General features: G+C 45.3%; 1 protein-coding gene across 2 annotated transcripts in view; it reads left to right on the top strand.

Moving 5' to 3' along the window:
• mmp28 (matrix metallopeptidase 28) overlaps nucleotides 1-26926 on the top strand; it is a 125959-nt gene that overhangs the window by 64806 nt on the left and 34227 nt on the right. For both annotated transcript variants that reach the window (XM_084333279.1, XM_084333278.1), the window contains exon 4: nucleotides 10743-10964. In XM_084333279.1, coding sequence (XP_084189405.1) covers nucleotides 10743-10964 — 222 coding nt within the window. The remainder of the gene's footprint in view (nucleotides 1-10742; nucleotides 10965-26926) is intronic.

The following is a 26926-nucleotide window of genomic DNA, read 5'->3' as shown; positions in this document are numbered from 1 at the left end:
TTATGACTTATACAACATGTAAATGGATATGACTTATACAATACGTAAATATATTACTTATACAATATGTAAATATATTACTTATGGCTATAACATAATGTACATTATGTACCTTTTTTCCTGTGGTCGATTAGTACTTTATTTACATTTTCTGATGAGACTGTGTTGTACAGACACGTGCTAGTGTCCCAGTGGTTCTACAGCATGGAGCCACCACACTATGGGATCCTTTAATCTGTTAAACCCTAGCCATATTTTCTGAAAATGTGCCTAAAAGTACAAACCTAAGTAAATGGACGATTGCTCCACTTCTACAAGGTCCATTTGCATGTTCTTGGTATCTAGGGACATCTATGGACCCCAGTGAATGTATTCCCAGTGTCAGAAATGTTGTCTGCTACTATGCTTGAGTAAATTGTAATGGACCAAAGGAGAATATAAATTATTACTTTGTTTAATAACACCATGCTAACATTGACCAGACATGAAAAATTGCCACTGAGCACATTCCGCATCTTCTTGAGATCACGTGTAGAAAGAATCTAAGCAAATGAATAAAGGGCAGATGATTTACAGGGGTTTTTGTAGATACAGTACAGAAATTTGCCATCTGGACACATGCAATTTGAAATATGGATATAGAATATCACGCCTATAAATTACCTTATTATGGCCAAGTCCTATATCTATGGATCGGGCCAAATCTCCTCTTTCCAATGTTCAATCTGGATTTAGTACCACCAGGCGCCCGTAACAGGGCAGCAAAGACCGTGAATGAAATCTACTGTAAGTACAGTTACTTTTTTTATAATGTAAATAGCTCCGCCATTTTTCATCAGATTGAGACAAGTTTTTTTCTAGACGTTTACAGAAAGGTAAAGAAACAAACTACGTTCTATTTTATGGCAATAACATTCAGGTTTGTTCGACCCGTGAGATATAATCACAAAAATAACGTGAGAATATTTTGCTAATAATATTTTCAACAGCTTTGACAGAGGCTGGTGTGAGCTGGGTAGTGTAGTTTTATGAAATTTCAATGTCCATTGAAAGCCCTTGGTCTCCTCTCTCTTAGGACGACAGCGTTTTCATGACACGTTATTTGCTCATGTCTAATTCAACCGGTTTCCGCCAAGATGCGCTGAGATATTTATAAACTCATATTTAGCTAATAACACTTCAAATAATTGGTAAACAAACGTAGTACTGAGAATATACACTTTGACTGTTGTTTTGATAGGGTTAGGGTCTTTACTCTTGGCTACATTTGTAAAAGAAACGCAACATTAATTCATACGGACTGTATTTATCTATTTATTTATCACTTTGATTTAATCCACTAGAAGGAAGCACAGTAACAAAGAGTATATTAAGAATGACTGTTCTGATCTTAAGGCGAGACACCCCAGGTGAATAGGCAAATATACTTTTTTTTGTTGATTTTGAGATTTTGTTATATTTTGCTTCCTAAACATGTCTTCTATGAAACTAGTGACAATAAAACGTCAATAACACACATTTAGTAATTTATTTTACTTCATTTTGCCTTATTGCATCCATAAATGTGCATATATTTTATGGGGAAGTGCCTCATTTGCATATATAAACATAAAATTCTGAAAACTTGCAATATATTTTTTCTTAGTTTATATGTACATAACAAACTGGGAAAGTTTCATAGTGATATCTATTCAAATATGTGTTTGCCTATTAGGGGGTACTACACTGTACTACACTGTTTGTAGCCTGTGTGTAGTTCTGTTCAGTTCAATAACATCATTATTATTATTATTATTATTATTATTCAGTTATCAGGCATGTGTTTAGGTTGTCAATTACTAATGGTTTGATTAGGTATTGTGTTTGTAAATAGCTGTTTAAAAAAAAAAGTATGGCATTTTACAATACAGAACTTTGAAGGCTTTTTCCCAAAAATGAGTTTTTATGCGTTTTTCTTACATGCAAGGGTAGATGTTCTGAAGGATCAGATTAAACCGAATATATATATTTATTTATATATATATATTTAATTGTATTTGTATATCCCCTGATATCCCTTGTATATTCCTTGTACAATATGCATTGAATATCCCTTCTAGTCTACTGAACATCCCATAATAGTCTCCATTCTACCATTGGACGAGACCTTGGTGCCAGGTCGCCATACCCCTCAGACCAGGTTCAATCGTACCGCTCAACATGTATGGACAAGTCCTAGTTCCGCGTAGGAATATGTCTACCGCACCACTAATGGTACTATTTGTTCATAGTGCGTATATATACTGCGCTATTAAAGTAGAGCTTCCTTTTAGTCCAGTTCCTTACCCTCCAACAGAGTGACAGACGCAAAAGCCTCCCCGCGAACCAAGTGTGGGCAGTAAGGCCAATTCGGCCCAGTATCGGCATTGAGACATCGTGTATATTAATATTTGAATAGTCATATTTGGCACTATATCGTCGAGTTGGACGTATTCTATTAAGCTAATAATAGTCTATTCATATGTAGTGCCTCGTGCGGTAAGAGTTCTATAGTAATCAGCACCCCCATCGTTTCGGGCATCAGCTGGACGCTTATCCAGGGTGGTTGACCCCACGTGAAGCTGCACCCGAGGAGCTCCAGGCCAAAGAGCGAGTGGACCTGTATATTGGATTATTCTACCGACGACGGCTAGCCTTCCCCGGCTTGGATTATGCTTTGAGTACTTTGATTATTCTATGGATAAAGGCCAACACTGCGGTGTGTTGGAAATACCCCCCCCGGAGAGGACGACAAGTGAGAAGACGCTCTACACGACGAGGTCGCCTCACGTCTCTCCATCGTGGACCGGAGGACGCCGGCCACAGAGAGTCCAACTGCTTTCATCTGTGGATCGAGGATCGCTGGGCACCGGGTCGCACGACTGTGGGCTCTCCCAGGATACCCTCGGCCAGACGGGATACAGCCAGACTCTACCCCCCCCCCTCCAGCTGTCCTACAAGCAGTCGGAACCTTCCCCTAGTGTATCCAGCTATATAATCATTCAAGTATCATTGCTATTGTTCCCTAAATATTCCAGGTTGTATATTTGCTTCCTGTGCAATCAGAGATTGGACATTCGATATTGATCTACCTACGAATACTCATTTGCCATAAAAGTGCATACTATTTCAAATCATAAATGTAATTAAGTGATCTTTGTACATACCTTTTGCTATGTATTATTATTAAACGCAGACTTTCGACTTGGTACATTTGTGTTGGATCCGTTTCATCAGGTGGGAGTGTTTATCATAATTATGTATACCTAGTACTGGGTGGCCAGAGTCTAAAGTACAAGAGGTAGTGGTAGTAAGTATCATATCTAACAATACAGTCAGGGAATTGTACCCCTCAGTTACAGTAGACATGTACCATCCCATAGCACCTACACACACCATACTTTCCAAATTTGTCCTATATATACCCTGCATCTTTTTACAGAGGGGTTTGTTGATATATCATTCATAGCCTGATTTATAGTACATTTAGACCAAAAAACATGGCGAAAATAGATTTTTTTATGACTGTAGTCAGCATTTCCTGATTCATGGGATGATAAAAAGACATCCACAATCCCTTCTGTAAAAAGTTCACTGTTATGTGTCAACATAATGCAACTATTTTTTTTAAATCTGGCATCATCCAAGGTTGGTATTTATACCCAAACGTCATATGCAAATTTGTGCATATTTAATGAAGTAATGCCTATTTTGCATATATAAACATAAGATCTCAGAAAACTTGCAATACATTTTCTCTAAGTTGTTATGTACATAACAAACTGGGAAAGTTTAATAGTGATATCTATTCAAAAAAGCAAATATAAAAATAGATATCACTATGAAACTTTCCCAGTTTGTTATGTACATAACAACTTAGAAAAGATTTATTGCAAGTTTTCTGAGATCTTATGTTTATATATGCAAAATAGGCATTACCTCATTAAATATGCACTCATTTGCATATGACGTTTGGGTATAAATACCAACATTGGATGATGCCAGATTTTTAAAAAAATTCATTATGTTGACACATAACACAGTGAACTTTTTACAGAAGGGATTGTGGATATGTCTTTTTATCATCCCATGAATCAGGAAATGCTGACTACAGTCATAATTTTTTTTTATTTCCGACATGTTTTTTGGTCTAAATGTACTATAAATCAGGCTATGAATGATATATCAACAAACCCCTCTGTAAAAAGATGCAGGGTATAGGAACTTTTTTTTAAACAACTATTTACAAACACAATACCTAATCAAACCATTAGTAATTGACAACCTAAACACATGCCTGATAACTGAATAATAATAATAATAATGATGTTATTGAACTGAACATAACTACACACAGGCTACAAACAGTGTAGTAACAGTGTAGTACCCCCTAATAGGCTAAAAATATTTGAATAGATATCACTATGACACTTTCCCAGTTTGTTATGTACATATAAACTAAGAAAAAATATATTGCAAGTTTTCTGAATTTTATGTTTATATATGCAAATGAGGCACTTCCCCATTAAATATGTGCACATTTATGGATGCAATAAGGCAAAATGAAGTAAAATAAACAACTAAATGTGTGTTATTGACGTTTTATTGTCACTAGTTTCATAGAAGACATGTTTAGGAAGCAAAATATAACAAAATCTCAAAATAAAAAATAAAAAGTATATTTGCCTATTCACCTGGGGTGTATCGCCTTAAGTCCCACCTACAATAAGCATTCTAGATCGTATCTAATAACAAAATCCATGGCCTAATATACAATATCTATTAGGTTGTAGTGTAATGTTTCCCTGAGATCAAGGTGTTTTGCAAACAGTGGTTTAGAAAGTCATGAAGAATTAGAACACATTCTAATTAACAGGAGGGGTTACACACACAGTACAACCACAGTCTGACACTATTGACCACTAGGAGCTGCCCAGTACAACCACAGTCTGACACTGTTGACCACTAAGAGCTGCCCAGTACAACCACAGTCTGACACTGTTGACCACTAAGCTGCCAGTACAACCACAATCTTACACTGTTGACCACTAAGAGCTGCCAGTACAACCACAATCTGACACTGTTGACCACTAAGAGCTGCCCAGTACAACCACAGTCTGACACTGTTGACCACTAGGAGCTGCCCAGTACAACCACAGTCTGACAATGTTGACCACTAGGAGCTGCTCAGTAAAAACACAGTCCGACACTATTGACCACTAGGAGCTGCCCAGTACAACCACAGTCTGACTCTGTTGACAACTAGGAGCTTCCCAGTACAACACTGAGCAGATATTTACTGAGAAGACATTCCATAACCCATGTCCAAGATATGCTGTACAAGCTGTGATAAGCCTGTGTCTGTTCTGCCTACGCTGCTAGTAACTCACATTCCAACCTACATTCCTACAGATCATTCAGTCTTCATGTTTTAACAGTAGTACAGTCAGGAGTGAAGCCCAACTCTGGATTCCTCTGGTTGATTGATTGTTGTTGATGGTTGGTATGAATGAATCAGTTATGTTTTATAGGTAATACGGCACAGCGTTCATTATCGTTCTTCAGGTTGAATATAGTCCACTCTTGTTTGTGGGTTGTTCAGCTTGACTTTTTGTCTGTTTTTGTGTGGTGGGTCTGTATTATATTGTGGTGGGTCTATCTGATATTGTGGTGGTCTATCTGATATTGTGGTGGTCTGTCTGATATTGGCGTGGTCTGTCTGATATTGGTGTGGGATTGTCTGATATTGTGGTGGTCTGTCTGATATTGTGGTGGTCTGTCTGATATTGTGGTGGTCTGTCTGATATTGTGGTGGTCTGTCTGATATTGTGGTGGTCTGTCTGGTATTGTGGTGGTCTGTCTGATATTGGCGTGGTCTGTCTGATATTGGCGTGGTCTGTCTGAGATATTGTGGTGGTCTGTCTGATATTGACGTGGGTTTGTCTGAAAGTCTTGAAAAACTGTTAGGAGCTCATTGTGACCATTCAGTTTGAATGTCAGTCTCTCTCTTTCTCTCACCCTCTTTCTTACTTACTCTCACTCGCTCTCTCTCTCTCTTACTCCGTCCTTCTCATTATCTCTTGCTCTTTCTCTCGCTGTTATTCCCTCTCTCATTCTCTCCCCACCTTTGTGTGTGTGTGTGTGTGTGTGTGTGTGTGTCTTTACTGTTTCAAACCTGCTGTTCTCACAATGCCATGGGTTCCCTTCTCTGAAGTGTGTCTAGTCTCCAACAGGCTCCTTCACACCAGAAAGACTCACTGTGTGTATCAGACCATCTCTGTGACCCCCCCTCTCCACGTTGTTTTACAGACCATAATACTAATGACTTCCATAAGGGAAGTCCTGGAATGTCTTGTGTATCAGACTTCCTGCATTCTCTGTTGTCCACTGGGACATCTGCCTCCATGGAGGTCCTGCTGGGTGAGGAGGAGAGAGACTGAGGGGAGGGGAGAGACTGAAGTGGATAGAGGCTGAGAGACTGAGAGGAGGATAGAAGCTGAGAGGAGGATAGAGAGACTGAGCGAGACTGAGAGGAGGAGAGAGGCTGAGAGGATGAGAGAGACTGAGGGGAGGGGAGAGACTGAAGTGGATAGAGGCTGAGAGACTGAGAGGAGGATAGAAGCTGAGAGAAGGATAGAGAGACTGAGCGAGACTGAGAGGAGGAGAGAGGCTGAGAGGATGAGAGAGACTGAGGGGAGGGGAGAGACTGAAGTGGATAGAGGCTGAGAGACTGAGAGGAGGATAGAAGCTGAGAGAAGGATAGAGAGACTGAGCGAGACTGAGAGGAGGAGAGAGGCTGAGAGGATGAGAGAGACTGAGGGGAGGGGAGAGACTGAAGTGGATAGAGGCTGAGAGACTGAGAGGAGGATAGAGGCTGAGAGGAGGATAGAGACTGAGAGGAGCATAGAGGCTGAGAGGAGGAGAGAGACTGAGGAGGATAGAGGCTGAGAGACTGAGAGGAGGAGAGAGACTGAGAGGAGGTGAGGAGGAGAGAGACTGAGGAGGATAGAGGCTGAGAGACTGAGAGGAGGAGAGAGACTGAGAGGAGGTGAGGAGGAGAGAGACTGAGGAGGATAGAGGCTGAGAGACTGAGATGAGGAGAGAGACTGAGGAGGATAGAGGCTGAGAGACTGAGATGAGGAGAGAGACTGAGGAGGATAGAGGCTGAGAGACTGAGAGGAGGAGAGAGGCTGAGAGGATGAGAGAGACTGAGGGGAGGGGAGAGACTGAAGTGGATAGAGGCTGAGAGACTGAGAGGAGGATAGAGGCTGAGAGGAGGATAGAGACTGAGAGGAGCATAGAGGCTGAGAGACTGAGAGGAGGAGAGAGACTGAGAGGAGGTGAGGAGGAGAGAGACTGAGGAGGATAGAGGCTGAGAGACTGAGATGAGGAGAGAGACTGAGGAGGATAGAGGCTGAGAGACTGAGAGGAGGAGAGAGACTGAGAGGAGGAGAGAGACTGAGAGGAGGATAGAGGCTGAGAGGAGGAGATAGACTGAGAGGAGGAGACAGACTGAGAGGAGAATAGAGGCTGAGAGGAGGATAGAGGCTGAGAGGAGGAGAGAGGCTGAGAGGAGGATAGAGGCTGAGAGGAGGAGAGAGGCTGAGGAGGAGAATAGAGGCTGAGAGGAGGATAGAGGCTGAGAGGAGGAGAGAGGCTGAGGAGGATATAGGCTGAGAGGAGGAGACAGACTGAGAGGAGGATAGAGGCTGAGAGGAGGATAGAGGCTGAGAGGAGGATAGAGACTGAGGAGGATATAGGCTGAGAGGAGAAGAGAGACTGAGGGCCCTTTCTCACTCACTCATTCTGTCCATACCGGTCGCATACCGCCCTCATTCCGGGTCAGAGTGCGAACCCCCCCCCTCTCCCCCCTCTAGTTTGTGTACACACTGCAGTCTTGGTTCGCTTCGGGTTCTGTTTACGGTTTGCCTTTTGAGCGTTTACGCTTGCCGTAGGCAATGATGTCACGTTCGAAAATGTAAACAGGAATGTCTTAACACGACTGCGGACTCTGGATGCTGATATAAAATGAACAAATTGCCAATAAATATGAAGTTATATTTGAACCTCTGTTGTCAAGCCTTGTCAATATAACCCACCCCATTTTATCACGAATGGATGGTGTTGTAGAGTCCGCTTTTGAGCGTTTTAACGATAGCGCTAAGCTAACAGCTAAACGCTAGTTAGCTTAGCCTTTACTAGTAACATTGCTGCATCGATTATATGCATTATATTGAATGTCATTGATCTACTGGTCGACCACGGCCGACTGGTTGGGCACCACTGGTCTAATAGAAATAAATGCATTCGAACAAGAAAGTATAGTATACAGCAATGGCTAACGGCTAACGCTAGTTAGCTAGCCTGTTCAGAAGCTAACATTATCCCATCGCTTGTGGCAATTATATTGCATGTCATTGATCTACTGGTCGACCACGGCCGACTGGTTGGGCACCACTGGTCTAATAGAAATAAATGCATTCGAACAATGTATAGACATAGCAATGGCAAACAAAATTGCCAGGCCTAACCGCCCCCACTAGTGCGCACCTGAGACCACCTATTTCACCGGCCCCGGTTCAGCGCCCCCGGGGACGAATCAGCGGGGGGCGGGGACGGGGGACAGCGTTCTCACTCAGACAGACACACCCTTTTCTGATGCGAGCCGGGTCTGATTCGACACAGAGCAGTGAGTGAGAAAGGGCCCTGAGAGGAGGATAGAGGCTGAGAGGAGGAGACAGACTGAGAGGAGGATAGAGGCTGAGAGAGGAGAGAGACTGAGAGGAGGATAGAGGCTGAGAGGAGGAGAGAGATGGAGAGGAGGAGAGAGACGGATAGGAGGAGAGAGGCTGAGAGGAAGAGAGAGACTGAGAGGATGAGAGAGACTGAGAGGATGAGAGAGACTGAGAGGAGGAGAGAGGATGAGAGGAGGAGAGAGGATGAGGAGGAGAGAGGATGAGAGAGACTGAGAGGAGGAGAGAGGCTGAGAGGAGGAAAGAGGATGAGAGAGACTGAGAGGATGCAAGAGACTGAGAGGAGATAGGATGAGAGAGACTGAGAGGATGAGAGAGACTGAGAGGAGGAGAGAGGCTGAGAGGAGGAGAGAGACTGAGAGGAGGAGAGAGGCTGAGTCAGTTTAACCTCTCCACTGGTACAGTAGAGTCAGTTTAACCTCTCCTCTGTGGTAAATCAGGGTAGGTTGAACCTCTCCTCTGGGCCCATTGAGCAAGGTCAGTTTAGTTGGCTGCTCTCTAAACACTGGATAATGACTGTTTCCTGCCTTTCTGTCTGCTTGCTGGGTGGGGGGGGGGGGGGGAGTGGCGTGTGTGTGTGTGTCTCCCTTACGCCGTCCTTCTCATTATCTCTTGCTCTTTCTCTCTCCCTCTCTTTCTTACTCTCTGTTATTCCCTCTCTCATTCTCTCCCCACCTCTCTCTCTCTGTGTGTGCGTGTCTGTCCGTCTGTCCGTCCGTCTGTCCGTCTGTCTGTCCGTCCGTCCGTCCGTCCGATGTGTGTGTATGCGTGGTTGTTTTCTTTGGTAATCTCTAGATTGCTACAGTGTGTAATGGTATGTGAACATGAGCAGATTACAGTCTTGTGTAGAGAAGCTCCCCCTCCCAAACAAACGGCTGATTTGGGTGTTTGGAACATATGTAATTATGTTTAAGTCACCAAACCACAGACACGTGTTGGAGATAAACTGTTTGTTGCAGCATGTATGCAAAGTGCTTGTTCGTTTACTCAGGTGTGAGCCAACATGGCTAACACCCTATCATTTTATTCAGCTCTGAGCTAACATGGCTAGCACACTATCATTTTATTCAGCCGTGAGCTAACATGGCTAGCATCCTATAATTTTATTCAGGTGTGAGGTAACATGGCTAGCATCCTATAATTTTACTTAAGTATGAGCTAACATGGCTAGCATCCTATAATTTTACTCAAGTATGAGCTAACATGGCTAGCATCCTATAATTCTACTCAAGTATGAGCTAACATGGCTAGCATCCTATAATTTTGGCTGCTGGGAAAATATATTTTTTCCAGATTGATGACCATGTATTCGTTTTAGATGTGAAGCACCTCTGTCACAGGTGATGCACTTTGGCAGCTATGATGCTGTGTCCTTTTTAATCAAACAAGTGGTGTTTCATGGGCATAGGGGTTACTTTGGGTGGCAGTGTCTCAGGAGGTAGAGCGGTCGTCTGGTAATCTGAAGGTTAGGGTTAGATACTTGTCTCAGAAGGTGTGTGTGTGTATGTGTGTGATTGAATGTGTGAATATGAGGCATACATTGTAAAGCAATTTGGATAAAAGTAAGTCCATTTACCTAAACACATATTGTAAATTTGTCAGTTGTGTTATTATATAGTTGTGTATATTATATATGTCATATAGTATATATTTAACAAGCACAGGACACAGTCCATATAAGACACAGATATAACTGAGAACCCTGGTTTGACAGGATTATTTGGACCAGCTGAGAGAAAGCCTCCTGTTTGATTTAGCACCAGATGGTGAAGTGATCTGTCATTGGTAACAGTGAAGAAAGTGAACCTGTGATCAAACCATTAGGTCAACACAATCTCTCATGGTGCTGATCAGTTAATGCTGGAGTTAAAGGGACAGTCAGGGCTAGGGGTCCAATAATCAGAACTATCTCTTTAAGTGTTAAGTTAAGCTCCTATCTTTGTGTGTGTGTTTTCTCTCTCTGTGATTCAGGCGAGAAATGGTATAAACACCATCTGACCTACCGGATAGTGAATTGGCCTCGCCACCTGTCCCCCGGCCCCGTGCGGCTGGCGGTGCATGCTGCCTTCCAGCTATGGAGCAACGTGTCAGGCCTGGTGTTCCAGGAGGTCCCTGAGGGCCCCACAGACATCCGCCTGGCCTTCTACGAGGGAGAACACAACGACGGGGCCAGCAACGCCTTCGACGGACCAGGTCAGACTCTACCGTCCGGTATCTATGCTATCTAAAAGTGGGGGTGGTCCAAAGTGGGGGTGGTCTAAGAGTGGGTGTGGTCTGAAAGTAGGAGTGGTCTGAACATGGACGTGGTCTGATAGTGGGCGTGGCCATTGAACCACTGCCCATGAGCTGAACTCATCTTCAACGTGTCAATGTGATCATTGTTTACCCTCCTCCTTCTAGCTTTCAGTATTAAGAGGATGGTTTAGTTTATCTAGCTTTCAGTATTAAGAGGATGGTTTAGTTTATCTAGCTTTCAGTATTAAGAGGATGGTTTAGTTTATCTAGCTTTCAGTATTGTGCAGGCTTGGCGCCGGTGGAGCTCATGAGGCTTAGAGGATGAAAGTCTGGATCAAGTTCAAAAAAAGAATTTTCCCCACGATTAACATTAAGAACCTCAAGATATCTGACCGATTACAAATATTTCCGAATTTTAACCACTTATATTCATGTTTGTTTGATAGTAAGTGCGTTTTTATGGAGAAAAAAAAGCAGAAAAGGGCATATTTATCATATCTCTATATGTTTTAGACCCCATATTCCAGCGTGTGAAAACTGCACAAAGTCCCTGTGAATAAGAAACTGCCCTTATAAAAACAAAAGGTTGACTAATTCGGTCAGAAATAGCTGAGACGCTAACGTTAGTAAGTATTGATTATTATCTCCGCGGGCGACCAGTACACGTTCTCCCGGTAGATTCTGAAGAGACACGCGCTGTCTGCTGACCACCAGCGCTCTTCCGCATACAGGCCTCATGCACGGCCTCAGCCAACTAATCACCCAACCCACAAGGATATGTGAATCAACTCAGACTACCATTGACCTCATACTGACCTCTGACAAGTCCAAGATCTCCAATAAAGGGGTTATAGCATGTGGGTTAAGTGATCATTATATGATATTCTGTACCCGCAAAAAGCTAAAACTAAAGGCTGGCTGTCACAAAACAGTCACATCTAGAGACCTCAAAACCTACTCTAGCGAGGCCTTTAACCTTGAACTGGAGAGTCTGGACTGGTCAGATGAACTCAATGGTACACTGGTTGAAGAAACTTGGCTTGGCTTCAAAACCAAATTTTCATCAATACTAAACAACATGGCCCCCCTAAGAACCACCAGGGTAAAAAATCGCGCTGAGCCATGGATGCACACTGAAATACTGACCGCTATGAAAGCCAGAGACAAAAAATGCTCTGAGTTTCGTAAAAGCCAGTCAAAGCTTACCAAAAGCACGAGCAGTGAACTCCAAGACCACGTGACTGAACTCAAACTAGAAAGAAACAGACTAAGAAATGACGTAAACTCCATGATCAAAACTGCTAAAAAAAATGTCATCAATGACAAAACCGAGGAAAACAAAAATAAACCATGTGAACTTTGGAAATTACTCAACAATCAACTAGGCTGCAGTAAAAAACTTAAAACCAGGTTCTCAAACATAAACATAAAGACGGACAACACGCTCATCACAGACAAGCTGGATGTAGCCAATTACTTAAACACTTTCTTCACAAACATAGCCACAACACTGGTAAACAAACTACCCTCCCACTCAGGGCAGTATGGGGTAGAACACATAGTAGCATACTACAAGAACCTAGGCGTCAACAAAGACGACTTCAAACTGGAAATGGTAACTACAGATGAGGTACTAAAAAAACTGAGCGCCCTCCAACCAAACAAGGCCACTGGCCATGACAACATCCCCTCCAAATTCCTCAGAGACTCAGCAGCAGCCATCACCCCAGTCATCACACACATAATAAACCTCTCCATAAAACAGGGACACGTCCCCAAGGACTTCAAAATTGCGAGAGTAACACCCCTGCACAAAAAGGGCAGCAAATTAGACCCGGGTAACTACCGCCCTGTTTCTATCCTTACATCCATCTCGAAAGTCATGGAAAAAATAGTATACGAACAGATCGAAAAGTACCTCGCGGAAAAAAATCTAATCTACGAATTCCAATCTGGCTTCAGAACATCCCACTCCACGGACACATGCCTTCTCTACTTGAACGACCACATCAAACAAGAGGTGGACGCGGGCAAATACTGCGGCATGGTCATGCTGGACCTACAAAAGGCCTTCGACACTGTCAATCACACCATTCTGATTGACAAGCTAAAAGCAATTGGTTTTGATAGTTTATCAGTGAGCTGGATACAATCCTACCTGGAGGGGAGGGAACAGATGGTGGAAGTAAACGGTACCCTATCCCCCCCCCTCACAGTGAGCTGTGGTGTTCCACAAGGAAGCATACTAGGACCGCTACTATTCCTAATTTATGCAAATGACATGTCGTCAGCTTGTGACTGCAACTTGTTCCTGTTTGCGGACGACTCAGCTCTGCTGGTCTCTGACAAGAACAAGTTACAGGTTGAAAAAGCCCTCAGCTCGGAACTAGGCAAAATCTGCATATGGCTCGCCGACAACAAACTATCATTACACATGGGCAAAACAGAGTCCATTCTCTTCGGTTCAAATAACAAACTCAGCAAGACCGACGGCTTCTCGGTTGCAGTGGGTGACAATATTATCACAAGGAAAGATGAAATTACCTACCTGGGTTCCATCCTAGAGGCTAATCTTTCCTGTGACAAAATGGCATCCAATGTAATAAAAAAAGTCAACCAACGAACGCGATTCTTGTACCGGATCTCCTCTCTGGTAAACAAGAATACCCTGAAGACTCTAGCAGGAGCACTCATTCAAGGGTACTACGACTATGCTTGCACCTCATGGTACCAAAGCACCTCAAAGGCACTAAAAAACAAATTACAAACATCTCAAAACAAGCTAGTCAGACTACTGCTTGACCTAACTCCTAGAACCCACCTCACCCCTGCCCACTTTGACAACCTAGGATGGTTTAGAGTAGACGACAGAGTACAGCAACTTGCAATGGGCCTGGTCTACAAGATACACTACGCGACCAAGGTACCCATGTACATGTCAAAATACTTCCCAAAGGTCAGTGAATACCACGATCACAACACCAGAGGGAGCTCCACAAATCATGTAAAACCCAGATTCGGCTCAAACAAGGGACTAAACACGTTTCGCAATTATGCCACATCAATGTGGAACGCCCTACCTAAAGCTGTAAAGGAATGTGAATCACTACCCACTTTCAAAAACACTCTCAAAAAACACCTACGTGAGACTGCAATTCGAAACTGGCCCCTACAAATGTCCTAACCTAGTTGTACAGTAAATGACCAAGTAAGGCTTTGTCAGTATTCCAATGTACAGTGTAAAATGTGTGTGTGTCCCCTAACCAACCCCACCCCACCCACCCAACCTCCTCCAATGTACAGTTTCTACGCCAAATGTATATACAATCTTTTTCTGGACACTTTTGTATCACAAACAGTACTGTATTTGCAAATCTGATATGTCATAAATGTATAGATGTAGCAGTACTGTCTATCTGTATGTCATGTATGTCATATATGTTATGATGAATTGAAAATGGGGGACCCTGATGTAAACAAGACGAAAGTCTTTCTCTGGTCTGCATCCCCTTAACAATTGTATGTATTGAGCTGTACTGTACTGTACCCATTCTGCAATCTGTTAATAAACTTTTCAATCAATCAATCAATCAGGAGCTCAGCGTAGAGCCGGGGGGGGCTTCACCCATCAGAGGGCTCCGTGATTCAGCTGTGTGACACGCGATAGAGGGGAGAGGAGTGGAGGAGGAGTGGAGGAGTGGTTGCTGCGTGCTGATCGCTCTCTCGCAACCCCCCCCCCCACCGGAGCAGTCTGTTGAGCTCTGCAGCCAGCATACCAGCATAGTCTCCGCCTCCTGCTGGCTTACTAGCTGGCAAAGTGGGCCATAGGACAATTGCGCCACCGTGTGTTGAAATTCGGTAACAACATCCCAGCACTAAAGTTTCGTCCATCACATTGTGGAAAAAGAGTTAATTTGATAATTCTATCTAAAATTGAATGAATGAGTGCAGATTAAAAAATGCGTTTTAACATGGAAGTGAATGGGATGAAACTGGACACCAGGACCCCTGTAGGCACCCTATATTAATAACTTGTTTTAGAGCGTTTCAAATCATAATCTTTTGACATAATGAAAATATATGTAAAATGAAGATATCGTCCCAATTTCATGAAATAATCATCAACACAGACACCGCTGTGCTCACACACAATTTTTTTTCAAAAATCACAGAATCGGGACCAGGGATGCACAAGGGTTAGGAGGGTTTAGTTTATCTAGCTTTCAGTATTAAGAGGATGGTTTAGTTTATCTAGCTTTCAGTATTAAGAGGATGGTTTAGTTTATCTACTGTATCTTTCAGCAGGGAACCAGAGGGTTAGGTTTATTCAGCTCAGTGTTTATTTTAATTCTTTTATATATATATATCTTTTATTGGTGAAACATAGGTGGTACAGAGAAGCAAAGGTTGATTATCAATATATAACATATCACCATGATTCTTTTTTGCTTTTATGGGACATGACGAGACACGGACAGGACTGAAATTGAACAGGGACGACAAAAAACAATAAAGACAAAAACTAAACAAAATTGAAAACAGGCAAAAAGAAAGCTAAAAAAAAAAAAAAAAAAAAACAATAATAGTGATAATAATAATAAATAACCAGGATAAAATATACAGTGGGGCGGAGTTTACAACAGAGTATCTAAGGTGCTCACCTCAGAGAAGGAGTATTTCTTTAGGATCAGTATTTCTTTAGGATCAGTCAGGGTCAAGGGATGTGAGAGTGTTTATGAATGTGATTAGAGGTTGCCATCTATCATAAAAATTGGCAATTGAGCCTCTTAGAGAGTACTTTACCTTTTCCGATGAAAGATATGACATCAAGTCCTTGAGCCAGGAGGTGGTGGATGGTGGGCTTGGGCTTTTCCAGTGCAGGAGGATACGTCTACGGGCTATGAGTGAGGCGAAGGCTACAACGTCTAGTTCCTTCCTGGAGAAACCAGCAGGTGTGAGGGGCACCCCAAAGATGGCTACCAAGGGGCATGGCTCTAGGTTGATGTTTAGGGCTTTGCCTAGCGTGTCGAAAAAACAAGACCAGAACTCAGCCAGCTTGGGGCAGGAGAAGAACATATGGGTGTGATTGGCAGGTGACAAGCCACACCTGTCACAGATATTGGTTGTGTCTGGAAAAAGGTTGCTAAGTCCAGCTTTTGTAAAATGGACCCTGTGCAAGATCTTGAACTGAATTAGACTTAGACGAGCACACGATGATGTATTATTGACCCTAAAGACTGCCTCGTCCCACTGTTCATCAGCCAAGTCAAGCTCAAGCTCCGCTTCCCATTTACCTCTAACCCCTGCAAGCGAGAACACTTCCAGTGATGATATGAGATCATAAGTCGAGATCCCGCCTTGTGCCTTGGGAAGAGAGGGTATCTTGTTAACCACTGAGCCTGTTGGGGACTGAGGAAAAGGTATAAGGTGGGTACGAGCGTAGTCGTGGGCCTGAAGATAACGGAATAGTAGAGAATGGGGTAAGTTAAACTTAGCTTGGAGATCTTCGAAAGAGGCAAATGAGCCCTCTAGATATAAGTCTAAAAAACTGGTCAAACCTCTCTCTCTTCAAAAGCTGTATCTGAGCTGGAAGGTTTAAATAGGTGATTGTTGCAGATCGGGCTGTGCAGGGAAGCTGTCTTAAGCCTAAAGTGTTTCTAGATTTTCAGTGTGGAAAGTACTACTGGGTTTTTTATGTGATCAGGACAACGAGAGGTCAGGGGGGCACAGACGAGCGCCATCAAAGATGATGGACATGGGGGGCAGGTGGCGCACGGAGATTACGTTCGTCACCAACACCGGGAGACACTAGGATTCGCCTGTTCGAATCCAGCTCCCGGCGTTGCTATCAGCTTGGCTGGCCTCTCACACTGATACAATTGGCTGTATCAGGGGGTGGGAAAGCTGAAGGGTGGGTCCTGGGCGTTGTGGACAGCGACCCCTACAGTTCGGTCGGGGCGCCTGCTCAGCGAGGGTTGGAACTGAGGAGAGATAGTGTGGCCTCCCACACGCTACACTCTCCCCGGTGAGAACCTGCGCGGCCAGGTTGGCCTGCCCCAGGCTGCACATGCGTCGGAGGAAAGCATGTGACAGTCTCCGGTCTCCCGGACCAATAGTAGGGGAAAGTACGCAACAACCAGGAAGGGTGGGATGGGAGAAAAATCGGGGAAAAGGAGGGGAAGAAAGATAAAAAAAAAAGAAAAAAAGATGATGGACATGCAGAGTGGCTCTCCATTATACACCAGTTGAGATTAGGGAAATTGTAAAAAAAAAAAATTATTCTCTGAAGGTTTGTTGCCCAGTAGTAGTGTAGAAGGTTGGGCAGTGCAAGACCACCTTCACTTTTGCTTTTCTGGAGAAGCGCTCTGCGTGCCCTTGGACTCTTGCCCGCCCAGATAAAAGTAGAAATAGTTTTGTCTAACATTTAAAAGAATTATTTAGGTAAGAACACCGGGAGGGATTGGAAAAGAAACAAAAATCTTGGCAGAATATTCATTTTAACAGAGTTAATTCTGCCTGCCAAAGAGATAGGGAGAGAGTCCCACCGTATCAGATCAGATTTAATATCCACAACCAATTTTGTGATGTTGTCCCTAATTTTTATTCTCTGAAGGTTTGCTGCTCAGTAGTAGTGTAGAAGGTTGGGCAGTGCAAGACCACCTTCACTTTTGCTTTTCTGGAGAAGCGTTCTGCGTGCCCTTGGACTCTTGCCCGCCCAGATAAAAGTAGAAATAGTTTTGTCTAACATTTAAAAAAATGATTTAGGTAAGAACACCGGGAGGGATTGGAAAAGAAACAAAAATGTTGGCAGAATATTCATTTTAACAGAGTTAATTCTGCCTGCCAAAGAGATAGGGAGAGAGTCCCACCGTATCAGATCAGATTTAATATCCACGACTAATTTTGTGATGTTGTCCCTAATTAACGAGGAGAGGGAGTGAGCTATGTTAATACCCAGGTAACGGAAACCGTTCTGCGACAAACGAAAAGGTAAAGAGCTTTGGGGGATTTGCTTAGCTGCCTCATTTATAGGAGGTCGTCAGCATAGAGAGATACCCTCAGCTCAGTGTTTTCAGGCTGTAGTCTGATACATTGGGCTGTCAGTTTATCGTGTTAATTAGATTAATTAATTACACAGCAAATTATCGCGTTATGAAAATTAACCCAAATATTTTTTTTCTTTTTTTCTTTTTTTCTTTTTCTTTTTTTAAACTCATTCATCCCATAAGAACGTAGAATAAACATGTACAGACTTTTTTTTTAATGGTCCATTTGCATGTTCTTGGTATCTGATTCTAGGGACATCTATGGATCTCAGGGAATGTATTCCCAGTGTCAGAAATACTGTGTAGGCTTGAGTAAATTGTAATGACCCAAATGAGAATATCAATTCAATTTAAAAAAGATTTTTTATCTTTGACTGTGAATAACACCATGCTAAAATTGACCAGACCTGAAAAATCTAAGCAAATGAATAAAGGGAAGATGATTAAACAGAAGGTTTTGTAGATACAGTACTGAATTCTGCCATCCGGATATGATTATAGAATATAGAATATCAGGCCTATAAATTACCTTATTATGGCCAAGTCGCACATCTATGGATCGGGCCAATGCTGAAAAGTGTCTAGAAAATGATTCTCGTTCCCACCTGGGCGGACTACACAATTTTCACTCTGGGTGAAAGATATATTGGTGTAGATTTAGGAACAAAAAGTTCTCCATTGACAAACTAGCCCGTTTTGCGCAATCATAATTTTAAAGTCGGGACTAGATCTTTCCTCGCGAATAGATACTTGGTCACCACAGAGTTTTATTTGACGTAATTGGTGCGAGTTCGGTCATGTAAACGATAGGTTATGTATATAACCTAGTTATATGAGTACTGGCTGAGCGTCCCGCTCTTAAAGCCTATCGAGATACCCCTTATCTCCTGTACCTATTGTACTCCATCACGAAAAAAACGTGTACACCTACACCTGACCGGGTCCCGCCTCTATGGAGGCGCAGCCTATAAGACCGTAACCATGGTCACCAACACACCCTTCCTCGCCAAAATCCCGTTCCAGTAAAAGATCCCTCAAAAGGGAACTCAGGGCCGCTTAAGAGCGGGACGCTCAGCCAGTACTCATATAACTAGGTTATATACATAACCTATCGTTATATATTCGTACTTGGCTTATCGCGTCCCGCTCTTAAAGCCTATCGAGATATGGGTTAGAGAGGACGCGAGGCCCGACAGATGTACCCCCTGAGGACCCGTAAGCCCACATCAAGGGGTTTGGGGAGCCCTGGCACCCCATCCTTCCTAATGAAGGGGGGGCGCAGTCAACTCCACCGGAGTGCGAGCAAGGAGGAACTAGAACCCCTTGAACACACAGCACAGGCGGAACCACGTGTGACCTAACACACTGTGGCCCATACCCACACACTCCTGCTACCCTACCAACGGACAGGAATCAGGAAAGGCCACAGACCCCAGAACCGCCTGGGAGACAGAACCCCCGGTCATGTCCATGAGGTAAAACCTTACAAAGGGGCCCGGGGAGGATCATGAAGCTGCAGCACAGATGTCCTCCACCGAGGCCCCACCCAGCAGAGCGGCAGAGGCAGCCACCCCACGGGTGGAGTGCGCCCTGACGCCCCCAAGGGGATCCAGCCCGGCCAACGTGTAGCAGAGGGCAATGCCATCGCACAACCAATGGGACAGGCGTTGTTCGATAGTGCCTTACCGGCCTGAGAACCACCGTAACAGACAAAAAGCTGATCGGTGACCCCGAGGTCCTGAGTACGGCTGAGGTAATTCCCAAGCACGGACCGGACATGACAGGTGAAGGCCCGCATCTAACTCACTAGCGTGAGGAGGCAGATGAAAACGCCTAAACCACAATATCCCTGGAGCGGAAGAACTCCGGATATTTACAGGCACGAAGGCAGGATTAGGCCGCAGAGTGGCACCGCAATCGGAACGAAAGACAGGCACTCTGGTCGTACCGAGAGAGCACAAAGCACACCCACGCGTTCAGCGGAGGTGACGGCCAGCAAGAACGCAGTCTTGAACGACAGCTGTTCCAACGGCGCTTGCTCAAGAGGCTCAAACGGGGCCAAGGACAACCGACCGAGGACCAATTGAAGATCCCAACTCGGAGCCAAAGAGCGTTGCACCGGCTTAACGCGTCGAGCGCCAAGCAGGAAACGCTTCACAAGAGGGTGGCTGAACAAGACATCCCCCTCAAATCCCTCATGATAGGAGGATATAGCTGCTGCATATACCCTCACCGTCGAAGCTGACAGTCTATCAAGGAGAGACTGGAGGTAACTAAGGACAGCATCCAGGGGGCAGGAGACCTTTTAGGGTCCCGGCCCCCCGCCTTACACCACACTTGGAACATACGCCATCTGCCCACGTAAAGCGCGACAGTGGAGGGAGCATGCGCATTCCGGATGGTATCAACCACAGAAGGGTCCATCCTCTCCAAACTACCAGTAGCCGGATCAGGACCGGGAACCACACAGCTGCGCCCCGGTCCGGCGCCATCAGGATCAAGAACCTGCGCTCCTCAACGTACCCGTCCCAACAACTGACCTAACAGATGTATGGGGAAGAATCCCAGGCGGCACGGCATCGGTCCCAGACCTGCCTGGCTATGTCTGGACGTAATCCCCACCCGTCAGGATGAGGACCGCCCCGCGACAGTACACCTGTACCCACATTCACCCTGCCGGGGATGTGGGGAGCCCTCAGGCCGCGCAGATGGAGGACGCCCATAGCCAGCCGCCTGCCGCCTGGTGCAGACGGGGGGAGCGTACTCCTCCCTGTCTGTCGATATACGACACTGACGTCGTATTGTCCGTCCTGATCAACACCGTTTGAGGACCAGAAGGACCGCTTTCAATACCAACACATTGAACGTAGCGCAGACCGGGCAGCATGGTTTGCCAGCTGCCCCCTACTGCGTTGGCCCGACGCGTCACCAGCGAGGGAGGCGTCGGTGAAAAACGTGACGTGAGACAGCGCCGTAACCGTCCTAGGACCTCCATCCCATGGGACAGGTCCAGCCTGGGTCTGACACCCCCCCCTCCCGATTCCTCAGGCACCAGAGAACACCGGGAGGAGAACGCCACGACGATGGCTTGCTTCGTCCACAGAGATTGGATCTCGTTGACCAGAGCTGTCACTGCTGGAGACCCTGACAATAGGGTCTGTACCAAACCCGAAAATGGGTGGGGTTGTGTAAACACAAGTCCCCGCCACAGCGTTCTCTCCATCCACCTCGACATATGGTACTGCCGTAGTCATATGTGATGACACTCCCAACGCACCCGCCGCCATGTGGCGCAGGTCCGCCAGGAACTGTAGATAGTTGGCCCGGTCCCACCCGCTGTGCGTAGCCAACCCTGTGCGAGCAGAGCGTTCCGTGTCGGGACATCTCGCACCCAAGGGGGGACCCCGACAGAAAGGGCCGGTTTGATACGGGGGGCTTTCTAGGTGAAAAAAGCCCCCCCACTGAACACCCCTCCAGAACATGCTGAGGAGTTGTTCTGTAGCCGGACATGCAAGGTGTGAGGACCCCATGGGTTCCTACACACCGTAGCCCTGCAGTGATATTACTACCACCCAAATCACGCGTGCCTGCGAGACCACTGCCAATCTTTCAGGAGTGGGAGGCACCAACATGATACCTGGCCTGGCGAAGGCGAGGCCGGGGAAGCCCGCACTGTGTGCCTCAAAAGGTTTCGAGCCCCCCTGCTGACAACACTTATAGTTGACAGACGTAACACCAGGCTCAACCAACACAACTTATGGTGTGGGAGCCGCTTGACAGCACAACATTCTCACGGACAGACCCAGGCTCAGCCATCAACTGGGTGTCAGCCCCTGTCCCCATGAGAAGCGAAAAGTGGGGCCGCCCGCGCTTCAACGAAGGCACGCGGCCCGCAGCCAAAGGAAACAATCAGAGCCCACTTTTTCCGCTGGTGTTGGGGGAGGGAGTGATCGGAGAGCGGGCTGCTCGCGGCAGAACGGTGACGGCTTGTTGTTCAAGCCGAACCCATCCAACATGGCCGATCCCTCGGCCGCCAAGGCTGTCGGCCTTGTGGACACCTGTTGATTTAACGCCCAGGATACCTCTGGCAGGGGAAAAACATGGCCGCCTGTCGAGGACCTCGTCATCGCCACTGACGAGGCCGTGCTCTCTCTTCTTCTGGCTGCGCGGTGTGAGGTGGTGTGGGGCCTAGGACAATACCGCCCGCGCTCCAGCAGAAGATCAAAATCCCCTGCGGAGAGGGGAACCCTGAGCGGTTATAGCTTGCGGCTAGGTCAAAGCTAATAACATCAACAACCTCACGCGATGTGTCGACGTCGGCTGGCCCTCAAGGCCCTGCCACCAGACACCATTTTTTTGATAGAAAAAACAGCAATTCGAACACAGTTCTAATCGCTGCCAATTCCATACCGTGGCGGTACAGGCTTTAGCAGCCCACCAGCCACTCGCCAGGCCGACCCACCCATGGCGTCGGCCGGGCGGGGCACTGTTTCAATATGTCAAAAGCAAAGGACTGATGTTAACACGGAGCACCATTGGTGGTTGCAAACAGCAACCTCCACTGTGGTGTGCACCATGAAGGGGTTAAATGAATAAAAGAACTAAACCACAAAATACTGTAGAATGAGCAAGCCCATATACACAACGTTAAGGGGAGGCGGATCAGAGCGAACTAGTCCCGCATTCATTCAAAATATTCACAACAGCACACCAGCCCCAGCTTAGCCCATTTACCCAAAAGGTAAACAAAGCCCCCCCTGCACTACTCCCCCAATAGACACCGATTGACCGTCAGCATGAATGGTTAAGAGGAGAGAAAGCTGTAGCATAGACAGACCTTCTCATAGCAGAGTGACAGAACAAAACAGTAGCCCACTACACTACTAGCATAGCATTCAACGCTACTATGGACAGAAACAGTCAGCTGAGCCCCAACACGGGCCGCCGTTACGTCCCATCCTGCAGTAGTATAGCTCTACTGCTACCCGCCGAGCCTCAAGCATCGGCTCCCAGGTGGGAATACCGTTCAACAACCCCCGCCGGGACACAGAAGTAACGTTACCTGGCCAGGCTACCTAGCCACGGCCTACCCTGTTGTCAACCCATTTACCCGTAAAAAGGTAAATAGGACTCAGCAAAACCCCCACATCAGCTACCGACTGACCTTCATTGATGAACCGGGCAAGAGGAGGGAAAAGTGACGACATCCCACGGCGGAGACATTAGAACAGCGTAGCAGTAGTGTTAGCATGTAGCAGTAGTGTTAGCATGTAGCATTAGCGTTAGCATGTAGCATTAGCATTAGTTGTTTAACAGCACGCCCAGGACCGTTTGGAAACCGTTCACTGCAGTGAAACGTTCACCAAACCATCCCGCCCCCGGCGCCGACACACAACATGGTTGTGTAACAAAACAAACCAGCATTACTAACACTAATACCCATGCCTGACGACACAGGGCCTACCTGGGTACAAGCTGGCCCGATAGCCAACCTTGCACAGCTGATCCTTGGTCTGCTGCCATCAGACGAGGAACATCAACACAAGCCCGACGTGTCGCTGAAACATGCTTCGAAGATGCCAGGGGCAAGCAACCTCCGGTAAGCTTTCAACATTACGCAATTCCTCCAATCTTTTCATACTACTAGTTACATAAGGTGCACTGCATCCAATATGATGGAACGAAAATAGAGGAAGGGTGTGTTGGTGACCATGGTTACGGTCTTATAGGCTGCGCCTCCATAGAGGCGGGACCCGGTCAGGTGTGGGTGTACACGTTTTTTTCGTGATGGAGTACAATAGGTACAGGAGATAAGGGGTATCTCGATAGGCTTTAAGAGCGGGACGCGATAAGCCAAGTACGAATATATAACCATCACCTCGACCAATAGGAGTTCTCTTTGTTGCGAGGATACGGCCGTCGGGCGACAACAAATGACATCCACAGAGTAACGGATGAAAATTGACAGAAAACACCTTCTAAAGTTCGCAAAAAGGTTTCTAAACAATGTTATATGCATCTCACGTCCATTCAGAATGAACGTGTACAAGATTTTACACAGACACGGTGGGATAGATATAGAAACTGCGTCGAACGGTGGCTTAACCTACCAGTACCAGGCCAGAATCATACCATTATGGAGACATACAAACATTGTTTAGAGATCGATTTGTGTCATGATATATATCTGTATGTCGTGTCATAAATGTCATGATGAATTGAAAATGGGGGACCCTGATGTAAACAAGACGAAAGTCTTTCTCTGGTCTGCATCCCCTTAACAATTGTGTGTATTGAGCCGTACTGTATTGTACCCATTCTGCAATCTGTTAATACAGTTTTCAATCAATCAAGATGTGGATACACTATTTGATGCTCTGCTGAGAGACAGTTTAGCTGTGTTTTTGTTTACATAACTAGCATTCTAGTTTTCTTCAGATAAGATAAGATATTCCTTTATTGATCCCCTTGGGGAAATTCAGGCATCATAGTAGCATGGGGGAGGGGAGGTACAGGTAGTAAAAACAAGTGGTGTAAACAATATAACACGTCAATATAATTAACTAACTAACTAACTGAAATATACAGTATTCTTCACATAAGGTGCAGTATGCATAAGGTAGTGTTATTGTCCTTTTTAAGGTTCCTAGTAGTTGTAGTTGGATTTCTGGCAGCAGTGACTGAACGTGCTTCTCATCTGTATGCCATCTAGTTTTATTGTTTACAGTGATGTTTATGTAGCTCTGCTAGTTGTTAGCTTTCAGAACCAACGTCCGTAACGTTACTCTGTGGATGTCATTTGTTGACACCGGATGGCCGTATCCTTGCAACAAAGAGAGCTGCTATTGGTTGAGCGCAAGATACGTGACCGAACTCGCACCAATTACGTCAAATAAAACTCTGTGGTGACCAAGTATCCGTTCGCGAGGAAATATCTAGTCCCGACTTTAAAACTATGATTGCGCAAAACGGGCTTGTTTGTCAATGGAGAACTTTTAGTTCCTAAATCTACACCAATATATCTTTCAGCCAGAGTGAAAATTGTGTAGTCCGCCGAGGTGGGAACTGGATGAAACGATACAGCCTTCACCTTACGGCCTATTTCCAATGGCAGAGTTCAATCTGGATTTAGTATCACCAGGCATGATTCACGAACCGTGAATGAAATTTACTGTAAGTACACTTTTTTATAATGTACATTTCTCCACCATTTTTCATCAGATTGCGTTTTTTTGCTAGACGTTCACAGAAAGATAGAGACACTAACTGCGTTCTGTTTTATGGCAATAACGTTCAGGTTTGTAGGAGATAATCCCGAAAAATATGAGAAATATAAAAGTAAATCTAGAAGTCAGATGATTGATAGGGGCTGGCGTGAGCTGGGTAGTGTAGTCTTTTCGAAATTCGAAAGCCCATCGAAAGCCCTGGGTCTCTTCCTTCAAAAGACTACACTCACTTTTGGCTGCGCCACTTCCTTCCACATGTGTTGTCTATCAAACAAACAAAGGAATTTGCTGGAACATGATGGCGTCACCCGAGGCGTGCCTCAAACTGCTGGGACATTTGAGTTTGAGTTCAATTTCAAAAAGAATAAATATGGGACAGTAAACAAGACCGGTGGTTATGCGATTAAAATGCGATTAATTAGATTAATTAATTACAAATCCTGTAATTAATTAGATTAATTTTTTTAATCGCCTGACAGCACACATTTCCTCTAACACTGGTCTGCTCTCTAGTCTTCCTATTATAACTCCATGACTGTTTTGGTTTGCTATTATATACTATGCTACGCTGTACTATAACATGCTATACTATGCTATGTTTTGCTATATGCTATTATAGACTGTGCTATTCCATGATACACGGTACTGTACCATGATCTACTATGTTGCCATGTTGCACTATATGCTAGTATATACTATGCTACTCAATGCTATGCTTCTCGGTGGCTGTGGGTCCTTTTAAATCTGACCCCACCCCCCTCTCATGTGGGGTACCACAGGGATCGGTGCTAGGACCACTCCTTTTTGCCATTTACATGCTTCCCCTAGGCCTCCTCATCAATAAATTCACCGGCATTAAATACCACTGCTACGCAGACGACATACAACTACTCTGCTCTTTTAAACCCGACAACTTGGAGAAACTCAGCCTTCTCCAGGAGTGCCTGCTCGGCATTGAGAGCTGGATGGGGAGTAACTTCCTCCAGTTAAATGCAAAAAGAACGGAGGTGCTGATCGTAGCAGCTGAAAAGACTGCAGCTAGAGTGGCCACTCACTTGGGGTCCCTTAAAGACAACATACGTCCCCACCTGAGAAACCTGGGTGTTGTCTTCGACCAGGCCATGAACCTAGACAAACATGTCAAAACATTCACACGCACCTGCTTCTTTCACCTCAGAAACATTGCAAAACTACGCACCATCATATCTCACTCTGAACTAGAACTGTCCGTGCATGCTTTTATTTCCTCTAGGCTTGATTACTGCAACTCACTTTTCACCTGTCTCACCAAATCATCCACAGACAAACTACAAATGGTCCAAAATGCTGCAGCCAGGCTACTCACAAGGTCAAAAAAATCATGTCACATCACTCCCATTCTGGTATCCCTGCACTGGCTCCCGGTACACTATAGAATTCACTTCAAAGTCCTCACTTTCACTTTCAGAGCACTTCACGGTCAGGCCCCTATCTACATCACTGAACTCATCCATCCCTACACCAACACCCGCTCACTCAGATCTGCCGATCAGCACCTCCTGGTGGTCCCCAGGTCCAGGCTGAAAACAAGGGGTGATCGAGCCTTCGAGGTGACAGCACCAAGGCTCTGGAACGCTCTCCCCCTGGACCTGCAAACTGCCCCCTCTGA

This window comes from Notolepis coatsorum (genome assembly GCF_963971535.1).
Source record: "Notolepis coatsorum genome assembly, chromosome: 1".
Classification (NCBI taxonomy): Eukaryota; Metazoa; Chordata; class Actinopteri; order Aulopiformes; family Paralepididae; genus Notolepis; species Notolepis coatsorum.
The sequence above is the reverse complement of the archived record's forward strand: the minus strand, read 5'-3'. Positions and strand labels throughout refer to the sequence as shown.